Below are 19,684 nucleotides of genomic sequence, written 5' to 3' on the forward strand. Positions count from 1 at the left end.
GTTTTTTTTATTTTTGCGTCCACAAAATCCGAAAAATAACTAACTTTATTGTACATATTGTATAATCAATTGCATGTATCCCCCCTAGACTATACTTTACTACAAACTAAAACCAATTGTTTTCATTTTATGTTATTGTTGTCTCACATAACGGATGGAGTAGCGTGGTACAGTTATGAGGAATCATGGTGACGATATTCGAATTATGCCCTGCGCCACAGGAACCGTCTATTTTGTTCAAATAGAAAGAAGTTTCCATAACTATTCTCTGGTTTGTTTCTGTCCATATCCAATTTCTATGTGAATCTTTCACTGCGTCAACCCAGAGATCCAGATCTGTAAATGAATTTATTCTTGGACATTTACTAAAATTATGACACATGTATATTGTAAAAGTCAATATAAAATCATTATCTAAATGAATATACATAAACTATTGTTTTACTTCATATGACTTCTGATTGACTAGGATAATTATATTCACTCTATACCTTTATGGAGCGTATACCCTTCTGAAACATACATGGTCACTGCAGGTTTTTCATTGTTCTTGTATATCTGAAGGATTTTATTTCTGTGTATTATTTTGTTTTTGTAGCTTGTATTTTCGTCATTTAAAAAGACAGCCATGTTTTTGTAGTATAAAGATAAAAGATGTTGCTATTGAGATATCTCTGTACCTGAGACAAAATAACATACATGTAGGAGGTGTCTATTTTTTATACGGCTGAAAATTGTGCATTGCTCCTTTTGGTATCCGTTTTCAAATAAATCTGTGCATTAAAACATTTTCAAATGGCAGATTAGTATTTTTCAATTCCGCTTTGCTTTCAATGATACACAAGTTTGTGAATGATATTTTCAAATATTGTTGTGTAATTTTATATTATGAACTCACGGTTATAACTTGATTTAATTCGGTTGATGACATCTATTATATCAGCGCCTGAACCAAAATTAGCGAGAGTACCACATTTGCTTTTGCAATAATTCTACAAATCAGATGAACGATGAACAATGATTAAATGAATTTATTTAAAAACTATCATGGTCTATTATAATGTATGTTTAACAAGCATACACACTTTTAATGTTGTACATTCTGTGTCACGAATATGAAATCCTATTGTTTCTTTATACACATGAAAAATGTATTATTTTTCTTTATTGCTGGGTCGGACGAAGTCCCAAACCCGACTTACCGTATGGTGTTGTTGCAGTGTTGCCCCTACTATTACGAAGTTGCTTGATGAATGTGCACGTGTTGTCCTCTTTCCTAACTTTAATATGCACAGCCGAGCCGCTGGTATAAGTTTAATATATATATGGGTGCAATTTAACGGATACAATATATCAATGGGTAGAAATTTAATTGGCAAGTATAAAAAAGAAGATGTGTGCCTTTTCTGTTGAGATGTCTGTAAATACCTTTTATCTTTTATGTCATCAACCGAATAATATGAATGATCTGATATGGTTTATATTTTGATTGAATTCTGTATAACATATTGTATATTTTGATAGCTTCTAAAAATATATATGATTCCGTTATGTTTCTATGTGTGTGGTGTTTGTTAATATCGCACTTTAATGTTCCTGTTGTTCCTTTGTTTTCCATCTTATAGTCGGATTTCGTTTGTATCCCGGATTTGTTTTCTTTCAATCGATTTATGTCTTTGAAACACAGATATATTACTGTTGCCTTTATTCATGAAGTCCTCTTGAAATATTACAAGTGTAGGGATTTTCGCGTAAAAATACGATATATGAATAGGGGTGTTTTTCATAGTTTGTCATGTCGTCTTTCTAAAAATTACTTTATAACATACCTGTTATAGATTATTGGTATAGTCTTTTGAATTGTGTGATCAATATCTCGTATATTCGTGCCAATTTTTATTTGTTCTGTTTAATTAGAACAATGACGGATTGGACGCAAACAATTTTAGTTTGATCAAATATATAACTTGCCTTTGATTCTATCCATGTTAACTCGTCATTTCCGATATGGTAACATGAGTGTCCTTTTATAACATATGCAGAGTTAGGACCACAACCATGAACACTTCCAGAGTGATATAATGAACAGCCTGAAATATGTTAGTTTTTTTTTTAAGATATAAACTTTTTCTGAAATTTCTTTCATTTGCCACCAGATCAATAGATATGAACGAAGATGGCATTTTCGATTATTACGAATGAACAATGAATACAATTCAAAATAAATCATTCCACCAAAATAACCATGATAACCTACATGTACAACATTGTACGTCTTTAGCGTGGACCAACTAATTGTTATATTTTAGATAGAAAGAAAGTTTGATCCTGCAAATATACAAAAAGTGATAAGACATTCCCGGTCATCAAATTACCCTTTTGAATTATTTTGTGTCTTCAATAGGTATATTAATCGTATTTAAAAAGATGTTCGAGGGACCGATGTAACCTGTGATTGTATATAAATTGATATAAGAGAATGTGGTATGATTGCCAATGAGACCACTCTCCATCCAAGTCACAATTTATAAAAGTAAAAGCAAGCTGTAAAGGGTCCAAAACATGACTAGTGAAAAACCGTTTAAACAGGAAAACCAAAGGTCGAATCTATAAAAAAAAATGACTTTAAATGCAATGAACAAGGTAACAACATAAGAAACGACAAGTACCACTCCAGAAAACCACAAAGAAATCTGGTGATTAAGCAAAATAAAATTAGAAAATCCGGAAATGAATCAAGATCATCGGAAAAGAAACAGTTCCTGTTCCAGTAGCGACACTCTGGAATTGGTAATGAAAAGAAAGAATCCATGATCAGATGCATTCGTTCGTTTTATAAACGACCAAAGAGGGGTCCAGGATGTTTGTTTCACACGTGTTGATTGTGACAGATATGCAATAACGATCCAGACATTCATGACAGCACAGACAATTTGTTACCTTTTAATTATTTATTTTGAGGTTTTATGTCTTGCACAATATGTGTTTCTATAATAAGCCCAATAGAGTTCGTATTTTTCAATAGGAAATTCTATGTAGCAATTTCTTACTACTTTATAAAATCAAATAATGATTGTACCTACCCTGAGTAGGGACAATAGTGCTAGTCGATACTGTAGTTGTTGTAGTAGGTATTACATTAATCAGTTTGGTATTACACAGATCTGTTTTACAACATCCACCTTTCAAGCCTTGTTGTCTTCGTCCAAATCCTGATTGTACAGGATTAACACCAAGCCTTTGACAAAGCTGTAAATATATTCGATGTTGATGTTTTTGTCGAAATCTTATAAACACAAATGAACAACTTCTATCTTTAACGCTACATCTTAACTTGATATATTTGATAAAACATTTATTTTGACAAATTAAATATAAACGCTATATAAATCTTCTCCATTATATAAGGTCCAAAAAAGAATTGTAACCTACACACTTAATTGGCTCTCCCGGAACTATTTTGTGCTTTGAAGAAGGGGTTTGTGTAATTCATTGACAGTTTTTGAAGTATACAAATAATAAAACATGGTAATGAGTATAAAACTGGGGAGTATTGCAACGATTATTGATCAATACAGGTTTCGACACATGCATATTATCTCACAAAACAAGTTAAAATATCATATAAAGGTTTGGTACCATTAAAACGTTTAATCCTGCTGCAAATATTTGCACCTGTCCTAAGTCAGGAATCTGATGTACAGTAGTTGTCGTCCGTTTATGTAGTCCATACGTGTTTCTCGATTCTCGTTTTTATATTGATTAGTTTTCCCGTTCAAATGGTTTTACACCTGTAATATTTCTTGCTCTTTATCGCTTGCTATAATATATACTCGGTGTGAGCCAAAGCTCCGTGATGAAGGCCGTACTTTGACCTATAATGGTTTACTTTTATCAATTGTTATTTGGATAGAGAGTTGTCTCATTGCCACTTATACCACATCTTTCTATATCTATATAAGTTTTTCACATTGAATAAATTTAATTTTAAATACATTTGAATAAAACATAATACATTATGTACATTCTAATTGATTGTAATAAAGTACATATGTAATGTTATCAAACATAGGTCAAAACTTACGCTCTCGTCGAGACATCCTAGTCGGAAGACTGGACGTAGATCATAACTAAGTGTTTCAAGCTGAAAACACTCCTGACAAACAAACAAAATATTAAGTTCAAGACATTATGTTTTTTTTGTGTAATTATATTCTTGAATTGTTACAAACATACATACACCTATACACTGGTGCATGCCATGAGGGTGTATAAGATCAGAACTTGAAATAGAGACGTACCACACTTTGGCCATCAGAAAAAAAGAGGAAAGCAAATCAAGAGTTCACAAAGATCTACACATTGCGCCACACAAACACCACCATTTACCGAGGTTAACACATGTGACACAGGTCGTGCTACTTCTATTATAAACCAGGGATGAAATAATAATTTGATTCGGAAATTTTTCTTAACCAGTAAGAAATTTTCAAAGTTTATACACCATTAGTACCTATGAAATACGTGACCGAATTAACGATGATTGCAAGGAAAAGTGTTTGTGAACATTTGATATTAAGATAAAAGAGTCCCGACAGAAACAGCACAGGAATAAAAACAAATATACAACATGTTTCAATCCGTTCTTACTTTTTGCAAATGTGTTCAAAAACGTTCAACCAAATCATAATGGTGTAATTAAACCAATGTACCAATATCAAACAAAAAATATCCATAACTAAGAACACCATCTGACCATGAATGGTTTTCATTGAACAATATTGTTTGCAAAATGCATTTTAAAAGACATTATAATTTGTACAAACTAATTTTATTTTACATCGGGGTAAACAGGTTTGCTATTGGACTACATGTAAAAGTATCCGTGGGTATCATTAGCTCAATTGTTCTTGATTTAATTGATAAATATTATAAAAACAATAATCCTTTTTTCTAATAAAAATTTGCAGGAAAAATATCATAAAAATCATATTCAGACTTATCTTTATTTAATACGTTTCCCTCAGTTTTAGTTTGTTATCCCGTTTTTGTTTTTTGTCCATGGATTTATGAGTTTTGAAACCGCGGTATACTACTGCTGCCTTTATTTATTTGAAAATGTATTCATGCATTGTTATTTTACTCTCCAGCTCTTTTTTCGCTATATTTTGGTTGTATCAACTGTGTTATGTTTTAGGTTCGAAGTATTTAATAGTAAACAGTCACCAGTGTCATCTGGTGCATCCATATTGACACATTATGATATCATCTTTATGTTAATACAACGCTTATTTACCAATTATAAGTCACTAGACATGATTTCATATAATTTAATACTTTTGAGTATATGCACACAAGGAAACTGAACATTATTGTAGAAAAATCAGAAAATATTGTACCTTCCCTGATTCACATGTTGTGGTATTACTACAGTCATCTAGACGATCTATATCACTGCAGCTATAACACTGATCTGTAAAATGGAGGTAACATATACTATAAGTATACCATAAAATATTCATTTTTAATCATTCCCATTTAATATGCAAGAAACGTATGTCATAATGATAGAACGTCTTTCTAATTTTCCAAATTACCTGAAATAATCGGATAACAAAAATACGAGAGGAACAGACATCATGACGAGAAAATATTTATTTCTGACTAGGAAGTTGCACATGGGCATGCGCCGGGATTAGACTGGATTTTTGATTTCTCCACCAAAGGTTTTTCTTTTTATAATCGATTGGTTTCATTTTTAAAATGCAACCTAGTAGACAAAATCAAAGTTAATCAGATGTTTGAAGTAAGACGTCTTACGTACGGTTTTAATTTTACGGACGTCATCACGAGTTGGTTGATCGTTTCTCAAATGATATCGGATATGTTCCTTACGTCGTAACTACAATCTCCTTCCCTTTCATGAGACCTACAGAATTAAACTATTTACCGGATTTGTTATGATATGAACAACACGACAGGTGCCACATGCAGGATCTGCTCACTCTTCCGGAGCACCTGAGATCACCCCTAGTTTTTGGTGGGGTTCGTGTTGCTTATTCTTTAGTTTTCTATGTTTTGTAATGTGTACTATTGTTTGTCTGTTTGTCTTTTTTCATTTTTAGCCATGGCGTTGTCCGTTTATTTTTGATATATGAGTTTGACTGTCCCTCTGATATCTTTCGTCCCTCTTTCATAAAATAAGCTTATTCAGAGATGAAAAACAGCAGAAATACGAGAAACGGAAATCAAATAACATCACGGTAAATAATAATAAAATATAGACTTACAACATTTTTTGCAAAACCTAGGACAAATTTTGTTAGCGATACAGTCATTGGAACAAAGTTTGGGATCATCCAACGCTAGCTTATGACACACGTTGTCATCCATGTTCTTGCAGTCAGGTGTGATTGTCGGTACACCTTTTTCAAAATAAAAATACAAATAAGGGTAAAATAATCACATAATACTTTTTCAATAGTTGTTTCCAAATTTTTTCAAAAATATTTCATTAACAGATCTAACTGATATCATAATTATTTACTTTTATAAATTCTATTTATTAAATTCAAAAGATAGTTGAATCCCCAAAATCCCTTTTATTTTCCATACTGTGTACGAAAAATTGAAAGATTCTTACATAATAAATTAAGTTCAAACTAGGAAAGATAAGTTAAAAAAAATATATGATTCTTCACAATGATTACTTTAAAAATTAGAGAATAGCAATCACACGGGTATCGCCAAAAATTAGGGAATAGCAATAGCAATCACACAGACATCGCCAAAACTTATGGAATAGCAATAACAATCACACGGACATCGCCAAAAAAATTGGAATAGCAATAGCAATCACACGGAGATTGCCAAAAATTATGGAATAGCAATAGCAATCACACGGACATCGCCAAAAAATATGGAATAGCAACATGTAGAAATGTCACTAAAACCGGAATTATGTAAAATTCCATTTAAAGTTATTCTATGATCAAAGATATCATTATGTTTTGTTTATCTGATGTAAGCAGTTATTGCAAGTTCAAAACCATATTGATAGTGAAATTGTTCATACTTTTATGACATGTTTCTTTTTTTTAATCTCTAAAGCCAGATTTCTTTTTAACATAATTACAGTTAAAGAACCAATCGAAATGTAGTCTTATATCAGTGCAACGAATATTAAAATGTCACTGAGAAAATGCTATATATTAAAAATATTAATCAAAATACACAACCCATAAATAGCCGAATGCGAAATTTTTACACTGACGTCCCAACATTATATTGTGCTCAATTCTACTTCTGTTTGTGGTTAAGATAATAAATTTAATTGTTGGTGTAATATATCGACCTGACTTTGTGTTCCATATGGATATATGGAAACTTAATTAATAAAGTTATTCTTTAGATGCAAGGGGGAAACACATTTTTTCAAAACATTGATTTGTTGTCCTTGAATATTTTTATAACTTACCAGGTAGAATAACTCTTGTTTTGGTACTAGTTCCTAACAAGAAAAGTAAACAAAAATAAAAATTTTACATTTTACATTGCAACATAGTTAACAGCAAAAAAAATGCAGTACAAGCTACTGTTGTTTTCTCACCTAAATATGTTTCAATGGCATATTTGTCCTATTTCTGTATTGAACCAAATTTTTGTTCACTTAAATACATGAAACTAGCTGAAACTCGTTTTTTTTTTTTGGTCATTTTCTGAAGAAAAAAAATCAAAATTAGCTTGTACTGCATTACATGTAACAGTATTTGTCCATACGAATTTTAAACAAATTAAGTCAACTAACAGGCACTCAGATTTGTTTGAAAATTTAGTGTTTAGTTCAAGAATCGGTTTGGCAACAACATAACAATTTCAAGTTTATTAACAATTTACACAGTGTGTATTTGTTTAGTTATTTAAATGAACATATGTTCCCGTAGTTTAGGTCTTTATTCGTTAGAGGTTGAAGAATATAGTCAAAGTTTACAAATTTAATGTACTTTATTATGATTTAAATAAATAACCAGTTTTATTTGCTAATTGAAAATTAAGCGGAATAAAATAATTTAAGACAGCAAAGAAGATTATTCTGTTTAATTGGTTATTACTAACCGACTTAAATATAAAAGAGTGAGCTATTATTACTGTTAATGTATAATGTCTCTAGTCTGGTCAAAGAGTCAGAGTGTCCTACTTAATTAAACGATAAATTGTTGAAATTAGATAACTTGTTTTCACGTGCAGAGAAATTTCTTTTATGACCAATGCATGATTGGATATCATCTTTCTTATTGATCAATGGCCTTGCGGGTCAGCACGAGTTCATGTGTAAGTGCATTGTAGTCACTTCCTTTTATCATCAGCATTTGATGTGTTAACTTGTGATTCTTATCAAACGATTTGTTCAAAATTCCCACCCACATACCGCCCTTTATATTATCTTTTGAAGTAGATATGTATATATGTTTATTTATGGGGCAGGGTTTTCTCTCCACCTTTGCTATTCTTTGTCATTTATTCATTGACATGATATTAGTTGATGTAATTTCGTAGTAATTATGTATTATTATTTCATATTAAATATGATCTTTTATGTCAAATGTTTTATTTGCAAAATGTATTTTTTGCATTTTATGATTTTGAATAAATGACCTTTTTTCGTCAGTTTAGTTTTTATATCATATAGCAAATCAAGCTCAGACTCTAGCTTGTGTATACGTACATGTAGTATGTTTATGGTATCTAGCTGTTTGTCTTAAATTAAATTCCCATGCAAATTTAAGAGTCAGGCCTATATTGACTTGTGTGCTCGTACGTATAACAGAATCAGATGACTATTTTTTAAGCAGATTGATTCCAATGGTTAATTTAATCAATTGCAAACCATTAAACCGTTGTTTTTTTATATAGTTTATATTAAAAATATTTAAGATAAATATGTTATTTCACTGTCTTGAACATTTTCATAAAGTTCGTTAAATTTAGAGTGGTACCACTATATCATTCTTTATCTTTTTATCTTATTCTCTATAAAAATATGGATTACACTTTGGAGCTCCATGTCCAGTCATTATATGAAAACAAGCGACTTAAACATTTGTCCTTACAGTATAAAGAAATAGGTTTTACATCTGATGCATCCGATGCGTTATTATGAATTTTTATTTCATCGGAAGCGTTCAACCCCAAAATTAGAAGCTAAGGATATATGTTTTCCTGAAAACGTGAAGCATTATATGAAAAAGAGGACCCATGGGCATGACCTTTATGAGGTAAAATAAACTCATCATGCATACAGGTTTGAAATTTTGAATTTGCGCCAGATGCGCGTTTCGTCTAAATTTTACAATACACTCATCAGTGACGATCGAATAACTTTGTTCTATGAAGGCAAAAAAAATGGAAGTTGTAGAGCATTGAGGACCAGATATTGCCTAATACCACTAAAGTAATTTAGTTATGAGGTAAAAAAAAAGTCTCAGTATTTCAAATACTTTTACAAAAGTTTTGTTTCCACTTAATTAATATATATGACCATATCAATGATAATCAAGGGCATACGATACAGTTTTGATCCCGTATTTAAAATTTAATGAAAATTTGCATGTAGTCTATTTTTTACCTGATTAAATCAAATATGTTATTAAATTATACCTTCATGTGGTACTTTTTGAGTAAATCGAGGTTCAAATTTCAGATATTTCCTCAAAATACGGATTTGTGCACGTATATTAACTCATCATAGATGCCAGAACTAAATTTTGTATATACGCCAGACGCGCGTTTCGTCTGCAAAAGACTTTTTCCTTTCGATAGAAATACATATCTTTTTTGTTTTAAAAGACAAACATGAGCTGTTTTTTTGTTAAATTATTTGTAATGTGTGTGTTCTATAAATAGTGCATAAATTAATTTTATTTTTACAAATAACTCAAATTTATCAAATGATCATGAATGTAGGAAAAAGCCGCCAATTTTGCTCTTTGTTATTTATGTTTTGCACTATTTATGTTTTCATGACAATTGATAAACATAATTTGACAACTGATACACGTAATCTTCTTTCGTAATAAAATCAAATGTCATTTTAAAAAAGAGGGTTTCATAAACTCGTTTTCAGGTTAAATCAGTTTGAATGATCAAATTCAGCCGAAAACTGCATCTTTCCCGATAAGTCACCGTTTGACGTCGCGAAAATAACAATTAGCGTTTGCGACGTCATTACCTCCCTTGTAACTGTATCGTATGCCCAGAACTAAGATTATACTTATGGCTTTGTTAATAGCAAATAACTGGAGATACATGTATCGTTGGTTTGTTGACAAAATAACTACAAACAAAGTACTGGAAGATAGTATTATTCACAATGTGCTATTATTTTTGTTGTCATTTGGATACTTACGCATTGTTACAACAACAAATGCTTTAATAAACTTACCACATATATTACAGAAGCGAGCACAGTGCTCTTTTGACCAGGCGGCATATTGTCCACATACAATTGATTTATACTCTTTGCAGTTAGGAATGGTATCAAAGCAATCAGACATGTGCGATGTCATATTATCTGTAATAAAAAGAAAATTTTGCTTGTAAAATAATATGCTGCTCGGTAGTTGACTATTGAATTTAAAAAAACAAAATCTGTTTCCGTATTCGCCTGCAAAGTGAGTGAACCTAAGTAGATTTTGTAAATGTATAAACTAAAACATTTGATAATTGAAATTGGACGTTATTTAGACGGAGGATAGTTCGCTGTGCCTGCCTATCGGACGTACTTGCGTATCTATGCCTCCTTCAAAACCATCAAGGACAACTCTGTTCCGTTCATGCTTTACTACCGGACGGTAGACGTAAAAATATCTGTAAATCAAAATAACTTAGTCCATCCTTAAGTTTTTGTCATTTTTAACCAATAAGTTTCAAACTATAACTAATATATTAATGTTAAAACCCGCTGTGTTTGTTTGTACTTGTTTTGTTCAGTGGATGTCGTTTGTCGGTTCATAAGTGTTTCTCGTTTTTTATTTGGATTAGACAGTTGGTTTTCCCGTTTAGATAGTTTTACACTAGTCATTTCGGGGCCCTTGATCGCTTGCTGTTAGGCTCCGTGTTAAAGGCCATACATTCACCTTTCAGGTTTCTCTTATTGTGACTTGGATGGAGAGTTGTCTCAATAGCACCCATACCAGATCTTCTTATAGCTATATGTTGCAAAAGAAATGATAAGATTTTACTTTGTGACAGCTGCTCTGATATCTTTTGTTGCTGTAAATCTACTAGTCGATCAATTTCATCTGGTAAATTATTGTTGCATTTGTCAGTGCCGCAACATGCACCTTTTACAACAACATCTGACCTTCTACCACCATTGACATTTATTAAACAAGTCTGAAATAAAATAATATTATTGTTGGACATCTCTACGGAAGCGTATTAGCGCCACACCTTTTTTTTAGTTGAAATTTTTCTTCCTATCTTTGCGTTACAACGCAAACCGTTACAAAATAAGGCAAACCTTTTGTGTTATAATATGTTTATAACGCAAACACAGGGAGAAATATTTAAAAAAAAAAGTTGTGCGGCGCTAATACGCTTCTGTACATCTCTACAAATGATTTTATATATTTATATTTAAAAATCTTTTTTCCGATTGAACTTTGATTGGTGACAGATGCGTGTTAAATTTTTATTTGTCTTCTTACAATATAACAATATTAATAAGATTATCTTCACACCGCTTCGTCACAATCATATATTTAAATGTACAATAGCAATATATTACATTCAATTTCAAATTGAGTGAGTTTTAACGTATCTATTTACTCAGGAGTTAACTGTATTGTATTTTATGCTTCGACGGCATCAATTTGGGATTTGATGGTCGCAAATTAAGTTTACCGAAGACGCGTTAACGGAGACAGTAAACGCGTATTTGCAACCATCAAATCCCCAATCGATACCGTCGGAGCTTAAAATACAATATTGTTATTTCCATTCTAATGAAACTGACAGAAAACAACTTTAAAACATGTAATTAAAATCTGTCATATGCCGTATGCGCCTGCGCGTACATCTCATAGCATTAATTGTCAATTGACGTCATGTAAAAAAGTGACGTTTCAAATCAAAACGAACCTTACAAACGTTGTTGCATTAGAATTGTCAATAAACACTAAAAGATATTGCATACGTGGTCTTGTTTTAAAGAGTCAAACGTCTGAGAAATGGCTGAACACTGAATACAAAATGATTTGTTCAAAAGAATACAGTCCAAGACATCATGTACATGTACTCCACTGTGAAGGATAAATGTGTCGATTGTACTTGAACTCGAATAAGAGAGTAAAGATAAGAACATGCAATATACAGTAATTTAAAAACTTACTTTTTTTAGTGCACATCCCATTTTATATACTTTCGTAAAATCATCAGCAAATGTTTCTGATGTGAAACAATACTGAAATGTATAAGAGAACAATATCAACATAATTTTTTTTAATTTTATTGGAATATGTCTTACAAAAACAAGATAACGTTATACATTACATTGTGTGTCTGAAAATATTATCAACTATTAATAGATACATTACCACATCTAAATCCTTTTGAATAAAATCGATAAAAAAAATTGATAAGTGTTCATATTCGATACTGGCCCGAAGTTGTACAAAGTTGTTAAATCTTCAAAAAAACGAAATAGCTGTGTTTGGCAAAACATTTTGGAATTTTGGTCCTCAATGCTCTTTAACTTCGTTCTTTATTTGGCCTTTTAAATATTATTGGATTCGAGCGTCACTGATGGGTCTTTTGTGTACGAAACGCGCGTCAGGTGTCATTACAACACTTAATCCTGGTATCTATGATGAGTTTATTCACTTGATTGTCTGATGATTAAATAGTAGAATCACAAAAACACGGAACTTAGGGGAAAATCAATTCGGAAAGTCCATAATCACATTGCAAAATCAAATAACAAAACGCATCAAAAACGAATGGACAAGAACTGTCATATTCCTGACTTGGTACAGGTATTTTCAAATGAAGAAAATGGTGGATTAAACCTGGTTCTATAGCGCTAACCCTCTCACTTTAATGACAGTCTCATCAAATTCCGTTATATTTACATTGATGCGTTAAATAAACAGACACAATAAATAAAATAGTCAAAAATGGATACATCAGTCATCATCGTGTAACAATTTTAAAAGGAACAATTTAACAGAACACAAAAAACATCTACTATCTCTGAACACATTGATTGATTTGAATGGCTGACGTCAGAATTTTTTCAATTTTTGTATACGTCACAGAATAAATTTCAGAAATAGACCGAGATATGAACTAGTCCATAAGTTATATATAGAATTTATAAGAATCCAAAAATAGTTGATTCCACTACGCGATTGAATGATTTTGACGTTTGTGGTTCAGCGTATATAGTAATTCATAATAGAAATATGTCATAATGGCATATAATAGAACAATATCATACTGACGGAATCTTTTAAATTACAGAGTCACGTTATAAGAACAAAAGAAATACAATAAGTCGCATATACAAAACAAACCACTAAAATATGAAAGCCTATACAAACACATTGACGAGATGTATAAGTAACGAGCCACGTCAAACAGTTATCACATAAGACCATTCAACAGTAAAAGTTATATTAATAATAGAACAAAGACAAATGAAAGAACAATAAAACACGTTGTTAAGATGGTAAACAACATCAGTACGCATAATCTATACATCAAGACCATCGTGTATTATTTGAGAAGTTGATACGGAATATTTATAAACAAGGTCTTGGTACCTTCCGATGAATATTTTAGAAAAAGGAACAGACGTTCTTTGACATACCCCTGGTTCATCAACTTTCTACTCAGACACTGATGACATTTTACAAAGTCTGAGCAGAAGCTGCAAGCTCTTGAATATCGAATAAGTTGGGAAATATCCCATATGCAGGTGAAGTTGGTATATTGCTACTAAGTTGGGGGAAATTTATAATTTCAAAATTAAAACCGTCTCGTTTGTAATATATTCTGGTACTGAGATGACTATGTAAGTCAAATTCGAGATATAAGTCTAAAAATGAGGCGTAGGAAGCCGTATCTGTTGTTTCTTTAATCTCTAGTTCTGGGGGATATATTAATCGATCCCAATCAGAAAAGTTCGGATTTTTTATGGAAAGAACATCATCAATATATATCTGAAAGTGAAATTAGATAATCTGGTTTCTTTGATCCTCTTGTTTTTGACAATTTTAGGAACTCCGATTCATATGAAAATAAGAAGAGGTCGGCAAGAAGAGGCGCAAAGTTTGTTCCCATGAGCATGCCGACAATTTGTTGGAATAGGCATACTTATAGTTGATTGATCCAGTGGCATTTTTTTCATACAAATTAACTATGATGTTGCGCAAATTTTTAGACGATACATATTTTGATGTTTTACAATTTCAAAAGCTTCGTATCACAATTTGATTATTTTTTTTTACTGTCGAGTGTTTGTTGTGCCTTTTCGCCATCGTATGTGACGTCATTTTTATGATTTATTGCGTTGCGGCCTGGACTAAGTCGGGTGTGTCTATTCTGTGTTGGTCTTAGTATTATGTATTGGTGTTTAGTTTTCTGTAATTAGTTTCATTATGTATATCTGTTTATTTGATTAAATGTACTGTTTGCAATAGCTTTAATTGTTCCAAATAATAAGGATGTTCTTATCCCAAGCATAAAAACATAGCCGTATTTGACACAACCTTTTTCAACTTTTGATCTTCAGTGCTGTACAACTTTGTACTTTTTTCACTTACGATCTTTTATATCTGGGCGTTTTGTGTCGTCTAGTCTTGTGTGGACTAGGCTCGTTTTTCGCGTATTGAATTTTAAACCTGATGCTTTTTGTTATCTATTAATCATGTGTTTCTTTGTCTAATATGTTCTCCTAATTATTTGTATTGTAGTCCTGTTATATTATGTTGTCAATTCAATGTTATATTTAACATTGCCATTAAAGTGCGAGGTTTGGCATGCCACAAAACCAGGTTCAACCCACCATTGTTTCCCTTTTAAAAATGTCCTGTACCAAGTCTGGAAGATGGCCATTGTTATATTATTGTTCGTTTCTGTGTGTGTTACATTTTAACGTTGCGTCGTTTGTTTTCTCTTATTTTAAATTCACATTGCGATAAGACGTGTCATGATGTCTGATGCTTGGTCCGTTTCTGTGTGTGATACATTTTAGTGTTGTGTCGTTGTTCTCCTCTTATATTTAATGCGTTTCCCTCGGTTTTAGTTTGTCAGCTCGATTTTGTTTTTTTGTCCATGGATTAATGAGTTTTGAACAGCGGTATACTACTGTTGCCTTTATTAATATGCTTAAAACTGCCTTTAATTTGTTTAATTTGATTAAAATAATAACTTTTAACAATGTGTATGACTTGTGAACATAAAAATATTTTTCTTGAAATACGTTTTTATAACTCTAGAAGACATTACAATTACTAATAGTGCTTCTTCATCTTTCGTTGACATTAGCTTTATTACAAAAGACATAATAAGTAGATGATCATCATCAAACACATCAAAAACAACAGGAAAACTACGACATAACAGAAACACAATACTGAAATGAAACACACACAGAAACGAACTATAATATAACGATGGCCATTTTTCTGACTTTGAACAGGACATTTAATTAAAGGTGGGTTGAACTATGTTGTGTGGCTTCACAAACCTACCGCTTTTATTGCAATGTTCAATATACCCATTACATGACAGGACTACAGTAATATAAATGGGAGAACAAATAGGACAGAGAAACACACGCACACAAAAGGTTTGAAAGCCAAAACAAGTAAAATTTAAAGAGCATTGAGGACCAAACATTTTTGTCTAATAAGGCTAAGGTTAATAAAAACCTCCTTATGGAAAACCAATAGATTTGTTCATCATTGAAGATCTGATAACTTATCATTTGAAATAAATATCAGAACTTCATTTCATTAGAATACTAGTAGGTTTGATTATTGTAGTAGTATGATCTCTATTTTCAAAATCAGACCTATTTCTAGGAGATGGTAAATATGAAATCTGTACGGTTATGCTTTTTCATAATTTAACAACAGATGGTTAACAAGTAGAAACACTGCGTCCTTCTTCGATCTTTTCAAAGTGAGAGGTGTATCGTAAAAACTAGATTTAAACCATTTTCTACATAAGGAAATGCCTATATTGATTCAGTAATATGACAGTTGTTCTTTATTCGTTTGATTTGTTTGAGCAATTGATTGTGCCATTCGATTAGGGACTTTCCTTTTTAAATTTTCAGATTAGTATTTTTGTAATTTTACTTTTCATTTAAACCAATACTTACATGATCTATTGATGGACAGTCGACTATAGTGGAACAGTTTGATGGATTGACTATATCTCTGCTATAATAACACCTTACAGCTTCAAAATAAAATGTTACTTTCATATTGAATGCCAAAATGATATGATTAACCGACAGTTTGTTTTATGTTTCGGTGCTAAGATTAAATTCACAACTTAATGTAGAAAAGACATATCTATTTTTCATTCGATGCGGATGAAACAATTTTTTCTTGTATACTATAATGTAGATTTCTAAAGATTGTTTTCTGCGGAGTAAATAGGTAAAAGCAATAGAAAATAAGATATTTTTTTTAATTAAAATTACAAAAATAATTTTAATTAAAATTACAAAAATAATTACTAGTCTACTACTTAAACTGGTTCAATATACCATTTTCTTCATTAGGAAATGAATGTACCAAGTCAGGAATATGACAGATGTAAGACATGTTTGAGCATTTGATATATTCATCTTATAAGAGACTTTCAGTTTTAAGTTTACCTTGAAGTTCTAAAATTTTGTTATTTTACTTTCTACTAATACAAATAGAACTTACGACAGTTTCCACAAAATCTGTTACAGATACTAGATAAACATCTGTCATCACACATTTTAGGATATAAGGATGACAGTACCCTGCAAACGTCTGTATCCAGATCATCACATACTTGTCCGTTCGTCAACACGCATAAGAGTGTTAAACCTGATAATGCAAACGCATGTTTAGTAACTAAACAGAAGAGATTACAAGTGATTCGAACATTGGCATTATAAAAAAGGTATAAGATCTATGTCAGCACCTACAATTGTGGTATTTTTCTAGCTGCATTGAAGACCCATAGGTGGACCTGTGCTCTTTTCTGGTCTAAGGCCGGGTTGTTGTTGTTTGACAAGTTCCCCAATTCCATTCTCAATTTTATTCCATAGCACTTTTATTCCATAGCACTTGAAAATAAAACGATTGCCCTTATCATTTGTCTCGTCGTTTCAAGGTCCTAGTGTGTTATCCACAATCAATTGTGATTTTTCTTTTTTTTATGTTTTCTTCATTTTCAATAACTTGCCTATTGAACATACCTTATCACAAAAAAAATTCGTTTCTTTGATTCATTTATCAGTTATCTGAAACATTCGAACAACTAATATAAGTTAACTGAATGACCTTTGATTGTTTTCTGTGTCCCAAGTCGTAAATCGAATAATGATTCCTCTTTACTTGGTGTATACATGTGTTGTTTCTAAAAGACTACATATGTACACCAACAATATATTTTACTGTTCTACCTGATTCACTGGTATTTTACTTGTACTTACAGAATAGAATTATGAGCACTTTCATTTCCGGTTAATATGTTGTTCAGACAGGTTAACCTTCCTTATCATTTGTCATTTGACATACCTATGCTTATTATCTATAACCAAAAAAATCTGTGTTTATGTTCGACTAAGATAAAAGAAAATAATTTACTAACTCGAAGCTTCTGTTTAGACATCAAGGAATATGGACTCCTTGTACTTAGTTATTTCCCCTGAATTAAGTCACATTAGAACTATTTTTAATTGAGGTTTTCACACTGCGGAATCGGACGACCATTTGATTTCCTTTAATTATCTAAAGACACGTGTTTACTGATGAAAATAGTGCTGATTCCTAGATATATCTTTTTCTTTGTATCGTTTATTTCATATACTTGTGATAACCTGACGTCCTCTATTTCACACGAAAAATAATCCAGATATTTAAATAGATGTTTTTATTGAACAGATTGAACAGCAATTTCTATTGAGAATAAGTGATATAAATAGCATATTTTTTTTTTTAACATGTTGAATTTGTTTCAAATATATCAGCAATCGATATATATGGTCGCTTTCATTTAAATCGTTCTGGTGGCTTGGTAATTCTTGTATTCATATACAACAGATTCTTACCAGAAGAATTATGCGAACTTGTAATACTATAAGAACTATAAAAAGTAATATAAGTTTTTTTTAGATATTCATTTACTTTTTCTTTCTTTCAAAAGTGGTGAAACTTAGTTCATATACAGAACTTTGATATCGCGTTCGTTTGATTGTAGCTGTCAGTGTAAGGTAGAAATACACAGTTAGGAAAACAATATCCTCTTAAATTTAACACCCTCTATTTTTTGCATTCTCACATAAAATTTCCAATGGAAATTGGAAGATGGCAAAACTTAGAAAGAGAAAACAGAAAGTGTTCATTCTGCAATTTAGATGCTATTGGTGATAAATAACATTATTTTTTAACTTCAGCTTTTTAAAACTGTAAAAAGCAATACGCTAATATAAGCACTCTTAGGCAGCGACATATATACTTATTAGGACTTTTTTCATGTGTGGAAACATAGATGCTAATGTGTTTTTAAAAACGCTTTTAATTTAGCAATTTGATTAGAAACTTTCCTTTTTGAGTTTTCCTCAGAGGTCGGTATTTTTGTGATTTTACTTTCAAATTTTTTTTAAAGGAATTAACCCAACACATCTATGACTTTCAAAACATATTTAGAATTGAATGAGTTGTGTAAACTGATTAAAGAGATCAATTTAAAATTGATCTTTTCAGGGTGAACAATGGTAAATACTTCTACTTTCGTACATCATTTATGTGATTGTATTGAAATATGTATGTTAACCTCTATGCCTGTCTTATTTGGTTTGTGGAATATAGGTATACACCACATCTTCCTATATCTATATGAAAATTAAGCTTTATATTTGTAGTATATGTTTGCATATGCATGTTATAAGTATCAACAAAGATTTAATTTTTTGTAGCTAAAATGGTTGAATATATTTTCTATTTGTTTGATGAGTTTGAGCTTTTGATTTTGCCAATTGATTAGTGACTACGTATACCCGTTTGGAATTGTCTTTGGAACGCAGTTTTTTTTGTGATTTTAATTTTTGCTATCAAAGAGTTTAAAAGTGGTGCAAGGATGTCACATATTCCCCCAAATTTAAGGGGAAAAAAGAATGCCACTTCCTTTTAGAGATACCCTTTTCCTTTACACATATATATATATCAAAAAGTACCTTTAATATCTATTTTCAATCAAGATATCAAATAACTATCATATGTCTTTCGTCCTTTTTTTTCTTAAGTGAAATTGCGACAAAAAGTTTGTGTGAAAGAAAAGTGTTTGAAACGCAACATTGCAATAATTTCTTGACCTTTGGCCTGTCTTAATATGAACTTACAGACTGGCAAACAGTAAATATATACAACGATAATAACGAGGTTAAATTTTGATAAATGGCATGACGTTA

The 19,684-nt window shown here is 31.2% G+C and overlaps 1 protein-coding gene across 1 annotated transcript; it reads right to left on the reverse strand.

Moving 5' to 3' along the window:
- Positions 1–85: 85 nt before the first annotated feature.
- On the reverse strand, positions 86–17,781 carry LOC134687947 (uncharacterized). The gene is made up of 14 exons (XM_063548410.1): positions 17,708–17,781; positions 16,950–17,096; positions 16,391–16,470; positions 12,392–12,463; positions 11,241–11,394; positions 10,442–10,570; positions 7,478–7,510; positions 6,291–6,425; positions 5,400–5,473; positions 4,085–4,156; positions 3,084–3,249; positions 1,972–2,090; positions 899–992; positions 86–336 (listed from the first exon to the last, which is right to left on the reverse strand). Exons 1-14 carry the CDS (start codon positions 17,730–17,732, stop codon positions 128–130), a joined length of 1,509 nt encoding a protein of 502 aa, XP_063404480.1. The 5' UTR covers positions 17,733–17,781; the 3' UTR covers positions 86–127.
- Positions 17,782–19,684: the final 1,903 nt, after the last annotated feature.

Source organism: Mytilus trossulus, chromosome 10 (genome assembly GCF_036588685.1).
Source record: "Mytilus trossulus isolate FHL-02 chromosome 10, PNRI_Mtr1.1.1.hap1, whole genome shotgun sequence".
NCBI lineage: Eukaryota > Metazoa > Mollusca > Bivalvia > Mytilida > Mytilidae > Mytilus > Mytilus trossulus.